Below are 20,454 nucleotides of genomic sequence, written 5' to 3'. Positions count from 1 at the left end.
GTGGCCGAACCCTTATCATCGCCTGAATCGAAGTTGGTTATCAGATGAGTCATCTCTGCCCTGACTCGAAGATTGAAGCGTCCAGTGGTATTACTTTTTAAATGGTAGACATTCTTGAAATCTTCAAGAGTAATCACCAAGTTATGCTTGGAACATAGGTGTTCAACAGATTGAACAATCTTTCAAACCATCGGCATAAGTTAAAAAGGAGCAACCTTGATAGCCCTAATAACCTCAACCATAAATGAAGAAAAGGGAAGCCTGCAACCCCCTTTGAACACCCATTCAAAGATACAGAACCAGACAGGACTGCACCAATTAGCCCTGACTGGACCACTCCCAGGGGCCCAGACCTCAGCACCGGAGGGGAGAAGACCCCTACCTTTAAGTAATGTTCGAAAGAAGGCTTCAATTGATTGGCCTCAGGGAAAGAAGCAGATAATGATTTCACAGGGGCAAAAGTGACACCCTTGTTTGTAATAGACAGAATTTCTGCAGGGGCAGAAATTTCCATAACTTCATCGTCAAGAATAATTTCTGGGACATCTACCACCGGAGCCTGATCAGCCCCAGCAGCAGTCTTTGGTGCAGCAGCCCTTCTCCTTCCACCGGCCATTTTTTGAATGATTGGAATATAAAGTTGATTTTCAAAGGAAGGTTTATTTGACAAAGGAATTAGAGAGAAGAGAAAGAAATTTTAGAGAATTGAAGAATGGAAATATGGAAGCAAACAAACGGTTCAAAGCATTTTATAGCCGAAAAAATCCAACAGATAACACAAATGGATGAATCCAATCATGACTCTCCTAGGGTTTGGTGAACCTACCTCATTTATGGTCACTAGCTGTTAAAGAAGTTGAAAGGAACTCAAACTCTTTTCCGGTAAATATTCTTATACTTTTTGCCTGGCCAGAATTTTTATCTCCTTATCCCTGGCCAGATCCACTGGGAATAAGAAGATAAGGGGCAATTGTTGGGCCCAAAATTATCCTGCCTGACGGGACAACAGTCAGGCAAAATACCAGACCTAGCCTGAACGAAAGGAAACCAATACAAGGCATACAATACCTGAGCAGGTACCAGTCAGGAGGGAAAGACAGGCCATGCCATCTACTAGGCCAGGCCTGAAGAGATATCTCACCAGCCATATGCTAAACACTACCAGAACGCGTCAGGCAACAACTAAAGCCTAGAAATGTAGTTCCTACTTACACGGAAGACTTATTCAACAAAACCTACAACAAGTATAGAGCAGTCAACCAAGCAGAGATAAAGGCGGACAGTTTTAGGAGTCAAATATCTACCTCCGGGTAAATAGGGCACGAGGCCTATTACCTAGGAGCATCCTAAACAAGCGTTGGAGAGCCGTTGCAAAGAGAATGAAACTACTATAAATAGCAGAGGAAGAAAGAAGAAAGGGCATCACTTACTCACTCTCACTTACTCTCATTTTGTAATTGTAAACTGCCAAAGCATAATTATTAAACGTTCATACTCTATTCCTAGCCTGACATACACATTCCCTGTCAGGATACTCTAAAACAAAGTAACAATCCCTCCTGGCTTGGTGCCCGTGGTTTTTTCCCTTATTCCCAAGGTTTTTCCACGTATAAATCTTTGTATCTCACTTTGTTATTTGTTCTTTACTTAATCAATCGTACTAGTCAGACTTAGTTATTTTGAGTTAAATTGCCCTGCAATTATATCCCGGCAGGACTTTATTCTCGTGTGAATTCGTGCTAAAACAGTAAGTGAATAGTATTTCCCAAGATTTTAGGAATTGTTAACCCTAGTTTCTCCGGCTAACATAGTGTTATTGTCTGATTTATTAGTGCTTGTCATTTTTTTTATATAAACACACGTTGTATAATGTGCACAATAATTTCCGATATAATTCATGAATGATTTAATGTTTGGCATTATTAAGGTAGTCCAGGTCATTTTACGTTGTTGTGTGCGCATGCAATATGTGCATCTGATTTTTAAGTTGCATTTGTACCTGTCATTTCTTTACGTTTTTCATATTTACGTATCTCAGTTATTCTTTTGTTAAACTTTATTTCATTTTAAATGTAAAAGTTTGTTTTTTCGCCAATGTATATGTTGTTACATTCTCACTTTTTCATTTGTTTAGAACATTTATCTCTAAATTCTTTGATAATTGTGTTAAAAGTAAACGAAATGGATTAACTTGGGGGATAGAGCACCAAAAAACAGGTGAAAATACTACAAAGTTGTATGCGTAAATAACTCTCATATTATCAAATACTACAACCTTATTTATCGCCTCCCATATGACCCAACATCCTACCTTAAACAAAACTCGCTCCCCTTTCTTCAACTCCCTCCACACATCTTTCACCCACTTCCTCTTTCGCTCATACCAAAGTCCGACTTTACATCCTACTCCAAACCAGCCCGAAACTCCCCCATCCACGCACAATCCCAAACAAGTTGTAGTAAATAGGGCATCCCACCTCCCCATATTTCACTCGCAAGGCCGAATTACGCCTAATAGCTAACGCTTTATTACATAGCTACCAAAAGAACATTTTTACATGCGTCAAGACTCACGCACTCCATATACAGTTTAGTACCCCTTTCTTCTTTCTATTAGGAATATATCGTCTATTCTCAATTAGCTTGTAATTATTCTTACCATATTCTGTAATTACCTTATTATCATCTGTAAATATTTCGTATCTTTATCATTATATTCTTGTATAGCTTTAGGAATATCTTCTAGGTTTCTAATCCAGGATATGCCTCTCATTGTAATCGCTATATATTGTACTCGTTTCATTGAATAAAATCAAGCTATTCAATTTTTACATGGTATCGAGCCTTACGATCCTCTAGAAATTTTTTTTCCCGATCTCCCGCCAATAAAAAACCTCGCGTCTACCACCACCCGACGGACGACCAACCATGTCTCCAACACCGTTCCAAATCCCAAACGCCGCTGAACCGAGAAACCCTCTCAGCCGAGTTACCTTCACCAACTGTACTCAACTTAAGGATACCATCACCTTCCGTCAATGGCGCTTCCAAGTTCGTGCTATTATGAACGGACTGGAGCTCTTTGGCTACCTTGATGGCACCACACCTGCACCCCCTGCCACCCTCACCACTGAACCCAGCCCACCCGACACCATCGTAGCTACCACTCTCCTAACCCGGCTTATTCCACTTGGTACCGTCAAGATCAACTAACTTTCGGCGCCCTCACTGGAACCCTAGCACCATCCCGTAGTTGCCCTTATTGTCAACGATCCCACATCCTCCGCTGCGTGGACCACCCTTAACAAAACCTTTGCCAACTCTTTTCGTGGCCACCGCTTACAAATTAAGAACCGCCTTGAAAACATCTCCCACAAAAACATGACCATCACCGAATACATGAATGCCATCAAAGCCTACACTGACGACCTAGCCCAACTCGGACGCCCTATGGATGAGGATGACATCACGCCTTAAGTCCTAAACGGTATTGACCAAAACAAATACCGCTCCGTTATCGAAGCTGTCCGTGTCTGTGACACATCAATTTCAATTGAGGCCCTACATGAGAAATTAATTCAAAATGAATTGCGTCTCAAAGTTACCACTCCTACCCCGGAATTTACCCCATCTGCGAAAGCTGCTAATTATCGACCCAATAATCGTAATATCTACACTACCCGTCAGCCTAGTACTACCTCTTAAACCGCACCATCTCAACAACCAAACAATGCTTATAAAAACCCGTATAAGAGCCGCAGTCACTTTTGTGACACGGTTGGCCATGTTGCCCCTGACTGCCGCCTTCTCCAAAAACTTTATCCGAATGTTGTCTTTCCCACTCGTCAACCGCGTCAGCCTCGTATTCAAGCCAATACTGCCTCGCTTCAACCACCACAGTCCTAGACTGTTGATAGCGGTGCCTCACATCATATCATGGATGATCTAAACACGCTTTCTCTTCACTCGGTCTATGAGGGACCTGATGATCCCACTATTGGTGACGTTACTTCTTTATCCATCACTCACACTGGCTCTTTGATGTTTAATTCCGCCTCTTCCTCCCTTCTTTTTAAAAACGTTTTAGTAGTACCTAAAATCTCGCGTAAACTGTTTTCCGTTTCACAATTTTGTCTTGATAATAACGCAACTGCTATTTTCTTACCCGACTCTTTTCTTATTAAGGACATCTCGACGGGCAAGGTTCTAATTCAGGGCCATCGCACTAATGGCATGTATGTATGAACCCCATCCGCCCCTCAAGCACACGTAGCACTCGCTCCCGCTCAAGACTCGTGGCATCATCGCCTCGGTCGTCCATCTATCAAACTTTTAAAATATCTTGATACTAAGTTTAATTTACGTATTTCAAATTTTGCTGAATGTATTTCATGTCATATTAATAAAAGTCACAAGCTCGTTTTTGGTTAATCTACGCTTTCGTCTTCTGCTCCTCTCGATATTATTTTTTCGGATGTTTGGACATCTCGGGTTTTGGGAACTCAATCGTTTAAATATTAGTATATTATTTTTGTCGATTATTTTACTCGTTATGTCTGGTTATACCCGCTCAAAAAGAAATCCGATGCTCAAACTACGTTTGAAAATTTCCGTGCTATAATTGAAAAATATTTTCAACGCCCCATCCATCAATTTTATTCTGATAACGGTGGTCAATACATTAAAATGACACCACAACTACATCATGATAGTATTAATCATCACTTCACCGCCTCATACACACGAGCACAATGGCATGGCTGAGAGACGGCATCGACATATTGTTGAGACTGGCCTAGCACTATACTCATACACGCACAACTGCCCACTGACCTATAGTCCTATGCTTTTTCCACGCCTGTGTATCTTATAAATCGTCTCCCTTCCTTCTTCTTATCTAATCAATCTCCATATTACGCCATGTTTCGTCAAGAACCGAATTTACACAAACTACACAATTTTGGCTGCTTCTGTTTTCCATGGCTTCGCCCTTGTACTCCGCTCACATACTTCAACCACGATCCGTTCAATGTGTCTTTCTAGGATACTCTCCTACACCTCGCGACATGTTCGCTTTATTGATACTGTTTTCCCATTCAACTCACTACTCAATCGTACCCCACCCACCACGGTCACCACTCCATCAACCTGGTGCGATTTTTCCATTCCTATCATTCCTCCTCCACCACCTTCCGTCCCAAACAATCCCACTGGTCTTTCTATCTCCAAAAAAGGAGCCTCATCCAGACTAATGAAGCTCCCTATTTGGGAACCTAGCCGCTTCATATTTCCTTAATCGATCTACCTCGAAGAGGCAAATCATAAACCCTAGCCCATAATGGAATAAATGACAAAGGAACATCCGTCATCTTTCCATTGAGGTTGGGTTCGCTAAAGCACTAAACGAATTTATCAAAATGCCAAGGTTGACCGTCCAGGACCTTCGACTTGTCTCTGTCGTTCGAAAATTTGAAAGTAAACATCTTCTCTCTTGCATCCGATAATTTTCCACCAATCTGATTTTTCGTACACCATAATTTTGCCATAGTATCAACGGCCGCCATAGCATTGATCGCTTTGGACGACCAGATCTTCCCAATAAGAATGAACTTCCGTTGCTTTATTGTTAGTCGAAACTGCACTTACGTCCCAAACGAAACCCTCATCATCACTAACAATTTCTTACCGGGATGCTTGTTTCCCCTTTCATGATGCGCCATATTCACGTTCGAACCAAATCAAAAGAAGTTTACGAAAAAGATCGCACAGAAAAGCCTTCCAGAAACAAGGAGATCTCAAAGACGGACTTTGACTGTAACCCTCATAGAAAACCCTAGAGGCAGTCTTATTATCTTTCCTTTCTCGACTAACAGCCTAACATAGTGCCTGGCATTTTTTTTTATATATAAACACACGTTGTATAATGTGCACTATCAATAATTTCCGATATCTTTCATGAATGATTTAATGTTTGGCATTATTAAGGTAGTCCAGGTCATTTTTACTACCAATGACTCGGCAGATCTTAATAATTTCATTCTACCCATAGCTCTCTACGTTAAACAATTCACTACTTGATACTCCCTCCGTCCCGGTCATTTGTTGTCCTTTGGTTTTGGCACAAAGACCAAGGAAAGGGGAGGGGGCTAATGACTAAATGACAAGTGGAATAAATTAAGTGTGAATGATCAAATTACTCATCAACTTCAATCTTAAAATAAAAAGGACAACAAATGACTGAGACACCCAAAAATGGAAAAGGACAACAAATGACCGGGACGGAGGGAGTAATTGATAAGAAATGTGCGTGCTAATAATCTAATACTCCCTCCAGCCCGATCATTTGCTCCCGATTATTTCCTTATATTTTAGGGTGTTTTATTCATTTGTTTATCTTTCTTTATTAGAAAAAGCATTTTATGGGTAATTTGATCATGCACATCCATTATGATCCATTTGTCATTCCCATTAATAACCACCACAAACAGTCCCATTTCCTTTTCTTAGTCTTTATGGCAAAACCGAATGTAAACAAATGACCAGAACGGAGGAAGTATAACAAAGGTGGGTAAGAGTGTAAGGGAGAAATAATTGCATGAAAAAAAAGATACGGAGCAGGCAAGGGGATACTGATCGAGAAAGAGAACGTGGAGAGAAGTGGGCTAATTAAGTGAACAAAAGCATGCTAATAATTACTATATATAGTACTCCTTATTATGTTTCCTAATCATCCAAATACTTTATAATTAATCCCTTATTTCCTCTATTTACATAATAATCATTTTCAAGTGAAAATGAGACTTTATTACATCCAAATTGCAGCATTTACCATTGTTGTGGTTTTTGTAGCACAACAAATGCAACCTTCATTTGGTGTGACATGTAATCCAAATGAGATACAAAATGAATGTATGAATTCATTTGTGTCTTCTGCGCCACCATCTTCAACATGCTGTCAGAAGATTAGGGATCAGAAACCTTGTTATTGCACATACCTTGCAAACCCTAATTACAAAAACCTCATTACTTCCCCAAGTGTTACCAAGATTATTAAGCAATGTGGTGTTTCCAAACCCAACTGCCCCTAACTAACTACATATATTATTGCTTCTCTTTATTTCATACCAACATTTTTATGCAATGTGTTAGTGTATCCTATCTTTGTTTTAATTTGTTCCGTTGTTACTGATTTTTACGTTGTATTTGTACCTGTCATTTCTTTACGTTTTTCATCTTTACGTATCTCAGTTATTCTGTTAAATTTTAATTCACTTTAAATGTAAAAGTTTGTTTTTTTTTTTTCCGACAATGTGTATGTTGTTACATTCTCACTTTTTCATTTGTTTAGAACATTTATCTCTAATTCCTTGATAATTGTGTCAAAAGCAAACGGAATGGATTAACTCGGGGGATAGAGACTCCCTCTTCCGCTCATACAAAAAGTCCGACTTTACATCCTACTCCAAACCAGCCCAAAACTCCCCCGTCCACCCACAATCCCAAACAAGATGGAGACAAGTCTTCATCCAGTTGTAGTAAATAGGGCATCCCACCTCACCAGGTTACACTCGCATGGCCGAATTACGCCTAGTAACTAACGCTTTATTACATAGCTGTCAAAAGAACATTTTCACATGCGTTAAGACTCACGCACTCCATAAACGGTTCAGTAGCCCTTTCTCCTTTCTCCCTCCAGAAATTTGATTGTTCCAGCTATGCAAAAGTTATTTTCGCAGCCATGTCCATGTTACTTTTTTACATTAAAATGTTTTCTGCACGTTACAAGTTTCAAAATGACACTAGTTAGAGTCAAAACCGACTCCCGAGCCAAAACCGGGTCCAAAATCCTGAAACCCGAGTCGGGAATGCAAAATATCTTTCGATGTTATAATGTTGACATTATACGGAAATAATCAAATAATCACAATAATATCATACCAATATACACTACTTATTCCCCCATGCAAAAATCTTCAACCAGATACAGAACCCATTGACCCCCACCCTAATCCGCTACATTAGTAAAAATACGTGTCTATGAACCTCATTTCATAAGGCACACGAGTGTCCGTCCTTTCTCTTCTCTTTCTTTACATTCTAGACCCGACTTCTAAAGTAAAAAATTTGACACGTGATAGAGGACATACCGCTTCAATGTCACAAGCCTTACTCATTGAACTATCTTCGTTGCATTGCCCGATCAATTTGGCAAACTCAAAATTAATCAACAATTAATTATCTTTTTTCGAAAGGCATTCTTTTGACTTACTTTTCTATACCGAGTAGTCGCACAACGAGCATCAGTCTCAATAGCCGTCTATATCGCTAACATTGTTTTTTTTTGGTACATAAGAGGGGCGAACCCCGTAAACTAGTTAGCTATTACATGGGGAATAGCTACCCCAATATCTTCGCGCAAAATGACTCGAAGCTCCGTAGGAGGAATATCTAGAATGGTAGGTGTCGGAAAATAATTGCAGTAACGAGAGAAAGGTTCAGAAATACCAACGCGAAAGGTAGTGACGTGGTGCAAAACCACTGCCTTGAAAACTATTATTCCGGTTCGACCGTGGTGGCGATCAGCAATGATCGGTAGTTCCCCAAGGATTACACTACTGCTGCCCCTCAGAGTCGCCCACTCGACAATGACGGACCTGGAACTGATCAGAACTGTACCCAGAAATTTCAGAGAGAAGAGAGAAGAGAAAGACAGAGGAAGAGTATGTATTGTTGTGTGTTTAGAGTGAAGGCAGTCGCTCTATTTATAGCAAAATAGAGCAACAAACGGAGCCAAAAACTGCTCCATAAAAGCAGCAGTCAAAGACGTAAAACGTGGAGCAATAACAGCGCCCACTAACAGTCCCAATTGACTGACTGTTACTCACACACAGCAAGTTGGACAGCCCACTTCACACACAAGCCCAAAAAGATAAAAAGGGGCCTTTGGCCCGCACCGCAGGTGCTCTACCCAAACCCAAACCCAAACCCGAGCCCGAGCCCGAGCTCGAGCCGGGCCGGGCCGGCGCGCGCGCGCGTGTGTGTGTTTGGACCCAAACCCGCTGGCCCAATGCTTCCAACAAAAGCCTCCTTGGTCCACACAATTAACTAGTGGAAGACACTAGTTAATATAAAGAGACCAAGCAAGTCTTCACCCACCGATGTGGGACAAACAATAGAAAACTTGGTAAAACCAAGTGGCTTTACAGCCATCAATTCCAACAATCCCCCACAGATGGCGAAGAAAGGCAAAGAGAGAAAATTTCTGGGTAAAGGAAGGATTGGATACTTAGGTATCAATATCTTTCGATTTGAATTGACACTTTAGTGAAGTGAGGAAACAACTTACTTACAGCGAGAGAATATCTTGCGATTTGAATTCCTAACCGAGCTTCAAATCGATACCCCCACAACACATATCATACCTTCGAATTTGATCGTTCACGATTTCAGAGTGCAACGCGCTCTTTAGAGCTTATGCGTTACCCTGGTACTAATAGATGTGTTCACAAGACTTCTCATGGTCTTGGGATCATCACAACTACGTAGGTGGCTCAAGTCTTCCCGGTGGCACTTCTCACACGAGCCATTAAGGACATAAGTCCAACCTGGTGTATAATTCATCAAGTGCGTCTCAAAAGCACCACCATAAAGGCTATGAATCATACTACGCCATAGGAATAGAAACTTTTAGCCTAGTCAGATATCAATCTTGACTTAAGGACCTAAGCCCCATTCCCCTCGACGTGTCAACGACTAATCTCTTAGTCAGCCCCTTAGTAAAGGGATCGGCAAGATTACTTTCGGACTTCACATAGTCCACAGTAATCACTCCGTTCTCAAGGAGTTGTTTGACTGCAGCGTGCCTTATTCGCATGTGTCTCTTTTTCGCATTATAGACACTATTCTTTGCAACGCCAATGGCAGCTTTTGAGTCACACAAAGATGGAGACCGGTGTAAGCCGTCCTCCCCATACCTTGTACATCGCCCAATAGGTTTTTCAACCAATCGCTTCTTGTCCCGCCAACTCAAGAGCTATGAACTCCGACTCCATGGTAGAGCGTGCAATACAAGTCTGTTTAGAAGACTTCCACGATATCGCACCTCCACCCATGGTGAAGACATAACCACTAGTAGAACAAATCTCATCGTTACCTGCAACCCAATTTGCATCACAATATCCTTCTAACACAGCAGGAAATTTACCATAATGCAAACACAGATCAACTGTTCCTCTTAGGTATTTTAGCAAACGACGAAGAGCATTCCAATGTTCATTACTAGGGTTATGTGTATAACGACTCAGTCTACTAACTGCATATGCAATATCTGGTCGAGTACAGTTCATAAGAAACATCACACTCCCTAGGATTTTAGCATACTCTTCCTGGGAAACACTGTTACCCAAGTTTTTACTCAAATGTACACTAGAATCATAGGGTGTTCTAGCAGGCACAACATCAAAGCAGTTAAACTTTTTCAACACTTTTTCAACATAATGAGATTGACTCAAAGAAATTCCATTGGAGTTTCGGATAACCTTAACCCCTAGGATAACATCAGCTTCTCCTAAGTCCTTCATCTCAAAGTGTGATGACAAAAATTCTTTGGTTTTAATTATCACATCTGAATTATTACCAAAAATAAGCATGTCATCCACATATAGGCATATAATAACACAATCAGATTCTATCACTTTGGAATAAACACATGAATCAGAATTGTTAATCATAAAGCCATTGCTCATCAAGGTAGTGTTGAATTTCTCATACCACTGTTTAGGTGCTTGTTTCAGACCATAAAGTGACTTGTTCAGTTTACACACTTTATTCTCTTGACCCTTAATCACAAACCCTTCAGGTTGCGACATATAGATCTCTTCCTTTAGCTCACCATTCAAGAAAGCAGTTTTAACATCCATCTGATGTATAATAAGGTTATGAATAGCAGCTAAAGCGACAAGAGTTCTTATAGTCGAAATTTTGGTCACAGGAGAATAGGTATCAAAGTAATCAATGCCCTTCTTTTGTGTAAAGCCTCTAACTACAAGTCTAGCTTTGAACCTTTCTATTGTACCGTCAGTCTCATTTTCTTTTAAAGATCCATTTACTCGTAATGGGTTTACTACCTTTAGGTAAATCAGTCAACTCCCAAGTCTGATTAGAAACAATAGAATCAAGTTCACTTTTAATAGCATCTTTCCAAAAATTAGCATCAATGGATTTCATTGCCTCACTATAGGTTTTTGGGTCATCCTCTATTAAAAACGCTGAAACAAACTCATCACTTGCACAAACAGAGTATCCATATTCAGATAAATGTGTTGTAACATAATCACTATAATCCTTTGGACATCTAGGTCTTTTACTCCTCCTAGGTTCAACATCATGATCAATAGGAGTGCTACTACAACTAGCATGTGAAGACATATCAATAGATGCAACAGGTAATGAAGTAGATGAAACAACATTTTTCTGAAAAGGGAAAACATGCTCAAAAAATTCGGCATCTCTAGCCTCAGATATAGAACGGTCACTCAGAGACATAAATCTATAGGCAGAGCTATTTTGAGCATAACCTATAAAAACACAATCATAGGTCTTAGGTCCAACGGTAGGTCTCCTAAAGTCAGGTAAACCCACTTTAGCCAAACACCCCCACACTCTAAGATAACTCAGGTTAGGAGGATAGCCCTTCCAAATCTCGTAGGGTGTCTTGTCAATTTTCTTATGAGGTACACGGTTAAGAATGTGACAAGCGAAAAGTATTGCTTCCCCCACATATCGTCGGACAGGCCGAACTTAAAAGCATAGCATTCATCATCTCTTTTAAAGTTCTATTTTTACGTTCAGCTACACCATTGGATTGGGGTAAGTAAGGTGGACTAGTCTCATGAATTAAACCGTTTTACGCAGACAAAAGTCCGCTAAATAACTGGATTTATACTCACCACCTCTATCAGACCTTACCCTTTTAATCTTCCTGTCGAGTTGATTTTCGACCTCATTTTTAAAGTTTATAAACGATTGTTCTGCTTCATCTTTAGTTTTAAGCAAATAAACTCGGGTGTACCTCGAACAGTCGTCTATAAAAGTCACATAATAATTCTTGCCACCTCTACTTGCAACATTTTTGAAGTCAGCTAGGTCGGTGTGAATTAACTCAAGAAGACTCGTAGTCCTAGTTGTCACAGGTTTACTAGGTTTCTTTGTGAATTTAGCCTCAACACAGCTACCACATTTAGAGAACTCTTGACTCGACAAACTTGGAATTAAACTCATGGTTCTAAGTTTTTTAATGTAGTCGATATTCACATGACCCAATCTACCATGCCAAACATCAATAGACTCGGCGATATAAGCGTAAGTAGATGCAATATTATTAAAAACAGAATCGTGTTCGATACAAAAAGACCCCCAGACAGATAACCCTTGCCCACAAATTCCCCATTGCGCGACATTACAACCTTGTCACCTCAAAACAAGTTTCATGCCGACTTTGTTTAACAAGGCACCAGACACGAGGTTTCGACGCAATGTAGGTACAAATAAAACATTGTTAAGGGCAAGTGTTTTCCCCGAGGTGAGTTTGAGAAAGATCTTGCCTTTGCTCGTGATCTTTGCAGTGAAGAATTACCCATGTAGACGCATTCCCCATCGCTATCTCCTCGAACTCAAAGAAATAACCCCTATCGGCCTGAGAGGTGTCCTGGAAGCGCCGATATCAAGACCCATTCAAAGAAGATTACCCACCGATTAGCTTCAACAACCACAAGAATGACATCATCAGTCACAAAGATTGGCTTCACTTCAGCAGTCTTCTTATCGATTACTTTGGTAGGCTTTGTGACCCGGTTTCCCACAAACATAGCAAACCAAAGGACCCTTGGGCTTCGAATCTTTGCAACCGGCTTGGTGTACTTCCCTGGATCGATCTTCTTTCCTTTGCCCTTACCCCCACCAACCTTGGCCTTACCCTTACCCTTGAACTTTTCAGCAAAGATTTGACGGACCACCGGACTCAACCAAATTAGCTTTGACAGCAAAAAGAACAGATGCATTCACGATCGGGTAGACAACGGGATTGTCTTTGAGGCGATTTGCCTCTTCGGTCCTCATATGACTGATAAGTTCCATAAGGGACATGTCTTTCTTTTTGTGTTTAAGCCGATTCCTATACTCGGACCGGGAGGGAGGGAATTTTTCCAACAAAGACATTAGCAACAAAAAGGTCGTCTAATTTCATGCCCTCACTAACAATATCAGCACACAAATTTTCATAGACATGAACCTGTTCCATAATAGACTTCCCATCCACTATCTTAAATTGCAGCCACTTACCCACAACATATTTCTTTTTCCCAGCGTCATCAGCCCCATATTTTTTCGTAAGGACTCCCAAATGACTTTAGCCGATTTATTATCGAAGAAATAAATCGAACAACGGGTTAACCATGTTATTAAGTATGTGACACCTAGCAGTTTTGTTGTCCTTAACAAATTTAGCAATGTCATCTTCATTTGACTTAACGCCTTAGCCGCAGGAGGGGTAGTCTCAAAGATCGAGACGGAACAGAGGTTTTGGCGGGTCATTAAATAAAACATAATCAATTTCTAATCGCTCAAAAAACATCAACGCTTTAGGGACCAACGCTTATAATTCTGACCATCTAATTGCTCAATTTTCGAAATATCAGGTACAATTTTCGAAATGAAAGACATAGCTACTGCAACAGATAATAGTTTTCAAATTGTCGGAAAATAATTGCAGTAACGAGAGAAAGGTTCAGAAATACCAACGCGAAAGGTAGTGACGTGGTGCAAAACCACTGCCTTGAAAACTATTATTCCGGTTCGACCGTGGTGGCGATCAGCAATGATCGGTAGTTCCCCAAGGATTACACTACTGCTGCCCCTCAGAGTCGCCCACTCGACAATGACGGACCTGGAACTGATCAGAACTGTACCCAGAAATTTCAGAGAGAAGAGAGAAGAGAAAGACAGAGGAAGAGTATGTATTGTTGTGTGTTTAGAGTGAAGGCAGTCGCTCTATTTATAGCAAAATAGAGCAACAAACGGAGCAAAAATCGCTCAATAAAAGCAAAGAATCAAAGACGTAAAACGTGGAGCAATAACAGCGCCCACTAACAGTCCCAATTGACTGACTGTTACTCATACACAGCAAGTTGGACAGCCCACTTCACACACAAGCCCAAAAAGATAAAAAGGGGCCTTTGGCCCGCACCGCAGGTGCTCTACCCAAACCCAAACCCGAGCCCGAGCTCGAGCTCGGCCGGCCGGGCGGCGCGCAGCGCGTGTGTGTGTTTGGACCCAAACCCGCTGGCCCAATGCTTCCAACAAAAGCCTCCTTGGTCCACACAATTAACTAGTGGAAGACACTAGTTAATATAAAGAGACCAAGCAAGTCTTCACCCACCGATGTGGGACAAACAATAGAAAACTTGGTAAAACCAAGTGGCTTTACAGCCATCAATTCCAACAGTAGGCTGTATTCCGGTGCCGACTCCACGATTAGCTAGCCAATCCGCAGCACGATTCGACTCTCGATACGTGTGTTCGAGCTTGATAAATTTGCCTCTTTCTTGTATAAGGTCCTTGCATCTTTTAACCACTGGTCTTAGATCATTGCTAAGAAGTTGGTCTTCTAATACTAGTTGAAGACAAGTTTTATTGTAACATGTAAATTATGAGGGTGTAATTATCATCTTTATTTATTGTATTTATTATTTTTGTATCACAATCATTGTAAATGAAGTATAATAACACTATTAATCATCCTAAAACCGAGGATTAATATGGCCACCTTCTTTACCTTCTCTATCTCTGTAGTTTATTATTTTTCTTAAAAAATGTGTCATTTTTTAAGGTGGAAGAAATCAATAAAAAGGAGGGAATAACTAAATTACTTATAATTTGTCAAATTCGACTTTTTACTTGTAATTATATTTTGACTTTACTAATTGTTACACCCTGTTTGTGAAATAATCCTGAAATTATTACTTTGATATCATGTGAGAAGACAATCTCACCGAAACCTTGAAAGTAGTGTCGAGAGTAGTGACTCAATCATTAGTTAGTAAATTGACATTGGACAATTAACTTCACGCCTAACTATTAGAATATGTCAACATTATCCTTCCAATATTGACTTATTCTTGTAAATAATTCTGTTTTATTGTTTTCCTAGTATAGCTTATTTGATTGCTGATTGTATGGGATTTGCCTTCCCTATCTTTAGCTAGTAGTCTTTGACATCCCATAAATTGTGGGATTAGGATAGCTAACTTAGGATATTCTTCTAGTATATATATTGTACTATGATTGACGTGATAATTCAAGGAATTAACATCTTTTATAGTATCAGAGCCAGGTTACATCCTTTTTCCGATCTTCCTGCTTCTGCTACATCTCTTTCTTCTCAAAATTCCTTCTCTTTATCCTTTCACCATGACTAACGACGCCCAACCATCAAAACCATCCTTCTCCCCTGCCTATTCTGTTTCAAATATCAAGAATTATGTACCCATCATTCTTGTAATCGAAAACGTGCATTACGCTTCATGGGCCGAGCTTTTCCTAAACACCGCTCGTGACTTTGACGTTCTTAATCATATTGCTCCTCCCAAGGACGCTATTCTTAAGAAGGATGACGGCTGGGATCGTCTTGATGCCATTGTAAAACAATGGATCTATAGCACCATCTCCATCGACCTCTTGCATACAATCCTTGAACCCGGTGCGTCGGCCCAGAAAACTTGGGATCGTCTCAAGGATATCTTCAACGACAATCAAAACTCTCGTACTGTCACTTTGGAACAACAGTTCAGCAATATACACATGGATAACTACTCCAATGTCTCTGCTTATTGTCAGGCATTGAAGATGATTGCTGACCAATTATCCAACGTCGGTTCTCCAGTGCCCGAGACCCGGCTAGTGCTCCAACTTGTGACCCACTTATCTGAGGGTTATGACAGCGTGGCCACTATCATTCAGCAGAGTGACCCGCTCCCGTCGTTCTACAAAGCCCGCTCAATGCTCACCATGGAAGAAGCTCGGAAGGCTAAAAATTCTGGTATGTCCTCTGACAATGCTCTTATGGCTGCCTCTTCTGATTCTAAGCCCCCAAATACATCCAACAATGGTGGTAATTCCTCCAACTCCAATAACAATTACAAGGGGAAGGGGAATCGTCATCATAAAAGTCATTATCGGGGCAAGAATCACGGCGGCGGTAATTATGGCGGTAATTCTGGTGGTTTTTCTAAGCAGACAGACCGGCAACAGACACCATCCACGACCTCTGCCTCTAACTGGGCGTGGGTCCCACTTGCGCAGTGGCCTGCCTCCTCCCAACAGGGATGGACCGCGCCGCATGTCCGTATCCTACTGCTGGTTGGACACCACCAGCTGCTAACAACGGGCCAGGCATTCTCGGCCCACGACCTCCGCAAGCCTTCTTTGCTCAACCCGGCATCCTTGGCATGCCACCAGGAGCATTGGTTCCCACTGATTTGGCCGCAGTGATGCAATCGCTTAACCTGCAACAGCCCGACGACAACTATTATAAGGACACCAGGGCGTCGTCTCACATGAACTCAAACAACGGTAATCTCGTTTCTTATTCTACTTTGAGTGGTAATCGTGCAATTGTAGTCGGTAATGGTAACTTGATTCCAATTCGTGGTATTGGTCACACTGCCCTTCCCTTCCCTAATAATTCTCTTAAACTGAGCAACGTGCTACATGTCCCCCGCCTCATTAAAAATTTAGTTTCGGTCCGCAAATTTACAGTTGATAATTGTGTTTCTGTGGAATTTGACCCGTTTGGTTTTACCGTGAATGATCTCAAGACGGGGACGCCGCTTCTGAGAAGTAATAGCACGGGGGATCTCTATCCTCTTCTTCCTACACATCATACCGCCACTACACCAACTCAAGCCCTTACCGCTGTTTCGTCCGATGTCTGGCACGGACGCTTAGGTCACCCAGGCCCTAATATTTTTAATTCCTTATGTAATAAATCCGACATTTCATGTCGTTCTCGTAGGTCTTTGTCTCTTTTTCACTCGTGTCAGTTGGGTAAACATGTCAAACTCCCTTTTAGTAAGTCTTTATCTGAAACATTTCATCCTTTTGATATTCTACATACGGATTTGTGGACGTCCCCGGTCGTAAGTTCGAATCAACATCGTTATTATATTTTATTTATTGATGATTATACGAACTTCCTGTGGACATTTCCTATTGCTCAAAAATCTCAGGTTTTTGACATTTTTACTACATTTCACAATATGATAAAAACTCAATTTCAATCCCATATTAAGACACTACAATGCGACAATGGTCGAGAATACGACAACTCTCTGTTTCATAAATTCTTCGGGTCCCAAGGGATGCTATTCCGCTTCTCTTGCCCGCACACTTCCTCACAAAATGGTAAGGCCGAGAGAAAAATACGAACAATCAACAATATGGTTCGGACCCTTCTCATACATGCCCACTTACCACCCTCCATGTGGCACCATGCCCTTGCCATGGCCACTTATCTCCATAACATACTCCCTAGCAAAGCCAACAATTTTAAATCCCCTACACCGAGTCTTTACTTTCGCACTCCGTCTTATAGCCATCTACGCACATTTGGATGTCTATGTTACCCACATATCCCATCCACCACCATTCATAAACTCACCCCAAGAGCGACCCCGTGCGTCTTCTTAGGCTACCCGTCTTCTCATCGCGGATACAAGTGCTATGATCTTAAGACTCGAAAAATTATTATTGCTCGACATGTGACTTTTGACGAGGCTGTCTTTCCCTTTGCTAGCCCAAAACCCACGGACCATACCTCCTATGATTTCCTCACTGATGATACTTCCCCATATGTGGTCCACCAATTACAAAATTCAACCCCTTTGCCAAATCAACCCGAGCTCACTGTCTTTTCCCCTAACAACTTACCACCTACAGCGCCTCCAAATTCCCCTGGGAACTCCCCTACCGCTACTCCGGCGGCGTCCCCTGCCCCTACCCCGGCGGCATCTCCTGCCTCCTCTCCACCCCGATCTCTATCACCCACTCCTCCTACACCACCGGCTCCATCGCTCCAAATGACAACTCGAGCACAACACGGCATATTTAAACCCAAAACCTTGTTCGATTTATGTGCTACAACCCTTTCACCCATACCGAAGTGTCCCCTCACTGCCCTCCAAGACCCGAATTGGAATCTTGCCATGAAAGACGAATTCGATGCCCTCATTAAGAATGAGACTTGGGTTCTTGTGCCTTGACCTTCGAATGTCAATATTACTCGTTGTCTTTGGTTGTTTAAACATAAGTTTAAAGCTAATGGTGATTTGGAGCGATACAAAGCTCGTCTTGTGGTTAATGGCAGGTCACAACAGGTCACAACAGTCCGGTGGTCAAACCCGCTACTATACGAACCGTTCTAGCCTGGGCGTGTCAAAGCATTGGCCCATCCATCAACTTGATGTCAAAAATGCATTCCTCCATGGTCACCTAGCCGAGACAGTTTATATGCATCAGCCACCCGGTTTTCGAGATCACTCACGACCCGATCATGCGTGTCTATTAAAAAAATCCTTATACGGCCTTAAACAAGCACCGCGGGCGTGGTATCAACGTTTTGCAAGCTATGTATCTACAATTGGGTTCATTCATAGCAAGTCGGATAACTCTTTGTTCATATACAATAAAGATGGTCAGCTTGCTTATCTTCTTTTGTATGTTGATGATATAATTCTTGCCACATCGTCTGATTCTCACCGGGTAAATATTATGTCTCTGCTTCAGTCCAAATTTTCCATGACCGACTTGGGCCCTCTCAATTTCTTCTTAGGAATAGCTGCTGTTCGACACTCCGAGGGGTTATTTTTGCATTAATCTAAGTATGAGAGCATCCGCAAAGGTGGGGAGGTGCCTCCCCATCTGTACTCTCTCTCCTCAAATGGGGAGCCTCATTATTGCACACACTTCCCCTTAATTAGAGGCTCCACCATTTGTAGGGGAGGTTCCCATATGAAAAAGTGGGCCAAGTTCTATTAAAAAGTGGGCCAAATATATTCATGTGAGATCTTGTTTGATTCGTCTTTACGAGTACATTAAAAATATCGAACTTTTATAATTTTTGCAAATACGTAGTTAACGATATTTACCGTGTAAAACACGCGTTGACAAACGTGAAAAAGTAAAGTGGTAAAGTGGAGTTGAAATGGGGAACCCCATTGTTGCAGAGATGTAGTTATGAAATGGGGAGGGTAAATGAAAAAGTTAGTGGAAAATTAGGTGGACGAATAAGAAAAGGAAAGAGAAAATATGGGGAGCCCCATTGTTGCGAATGCTCTAAGGAGATAATTGTCAAAGCTAATATGTCATCCTGCAAACCCGCACTCACACCCGTCGATACTAAGTCAAAACTCAGTGCTACCGGCAGCAAACCATTCTCCGACCCAGCCTTATATAGGAGTCTTGCTGGGGTATTACAGTACTTAACATTCACCCGTCCCGACATCTCTTACGCGGTACAACAAATTTGTCTCTTTATGCATGATCCGCGTGAAGAGCATTATGGAGCACTTAAACGCATTATTCGCTATATCCAAGGAACATCCAATTACGGTCTGAACCTCAGCCCTTCGAACACTAATTCCCTCACCGCATACACGGATGCTGATTGGGGACGGTGTCCCGACTCCCGCCGTTCCACCTCCGGATATTGTGTCTACCTTGCCAACAATTTAATTCCTGGTCGTCAAAACGACAACCTACTGTCTCACGGTCTAGTTCTGAGGCCGAGTATCGTGACGTTGCAAATGTCGTGGCTGAGTCATGCTGGCTCAGAAATCTGCTACTCGAGCTACAGTGTCCTATTCAACGCGCCGCTATTGTATATTGTGATAATGTGTCCGCTATTTATTTATCGGGCAACCCGGTTAACCATCAAAGAACCAAGCATATTGAATTGGATATTCATTTCGTCCGGGAAAAAGTCGCAATAAATGAAGTTCAAGTTCGTCATGTTCCGTCAAGATATCAGTACGCCGACGTTTTTACTAAAGGCTTGCCAAAAATTCTGTTCAATGATTTCCGGTCCAGTCTCAATGTCGGCTCACCTCCCGTTTCGACTGAGGGGGTGTATTAGAATATGTCAATATTATCCTTCCAATATTGACTTATTCTTGTAAATAATTCTGTTTTATTGTTTTCCTAGTATAGCTTATTTGATTGCTGATTGTATGGGATTTGCCTTCCTTATCTTTAGCTAGTAGTCTTTGACATCCCATGAATTGTGGGATTAGGATAGCTAACTTAGGATATTCTTCTAGTATATATTGTACTATGATTGACGTGATAATTCAAGGAATTAACATCTTTTACTAACACTTATGGATCTTAACCGAATACATGTAC

General features: G+C 41.4%; 1 protein-coding gene across 1 annotated transcript; it reads left to right on the top strand.

Moving 5' to 3' along the window:
• The first annotated feature begins 15,465 nt into the window (after positions 1-15,465).
• Positions 15,466-18,927, top strand: LOC141649633 (uncharacterized). Its single transcript, XM_074458318.1, has 3 exons — positions 15,466-16,264; positions 16,357-16,987; positions 18,708-18,927. Exons 1-3 carry the CDS (start codon positions 15,466-15,468, stop codon positions 18,925-18,927), a joined length of 1,650 nt encoding a protein of 549 aa, XP_074314419.1.
• The last annotated feature ends 1,527 nt before the right edge of the window (positions 18,928-20,454 follow it).

This window comes from Silene latifolia, chromosome 3, assembly GCF_048544455.1.
Source record: "Silene latifolia isolate original U9 population chromosome 3, ASM4854445v1, whole genome shotgun sequence".
NCBI classification, from domain to species: Eukaryota; Viridiplantae; Streptophyta; class Magnoliopsida; order Caryophyllales; family Caryophyllaceae; genus Silene; species Silene latifolia.
The sequence above is the reverse complement of the archived record's forward strand: the minus strand, read 5'-3'. Positions and strand labels throughout refer to the sequence as shown.

What these genes read in the sequence shown, in the direction of transcription:
- LOC141649633 (XM_074458318.1), top strand. Translation starts at nt 15,466, where the DNA reads ATGACTAACGACGCCCAACCATCAAAACCATCCTTCTCCCCTGCCTAT. An exon ending in CGGCGGCGGTAATTATGGCG is followed by an intron (nt 16,265 to 16,356) that starts GTAATTCTGGTG and finishes CCACTTGCGCAG; the next exon opens with TGGCCTGCCTCCTCCCAACA. An exon ending in GCTGTTTCGTCCGATGTCTG is followed by an intron (nt 16,988 to 18,707) that starts GCACGGACGCTT and finishes GTTCATTCATAG; the next exon opens with CAAGTCGGATAACTCTTTGT.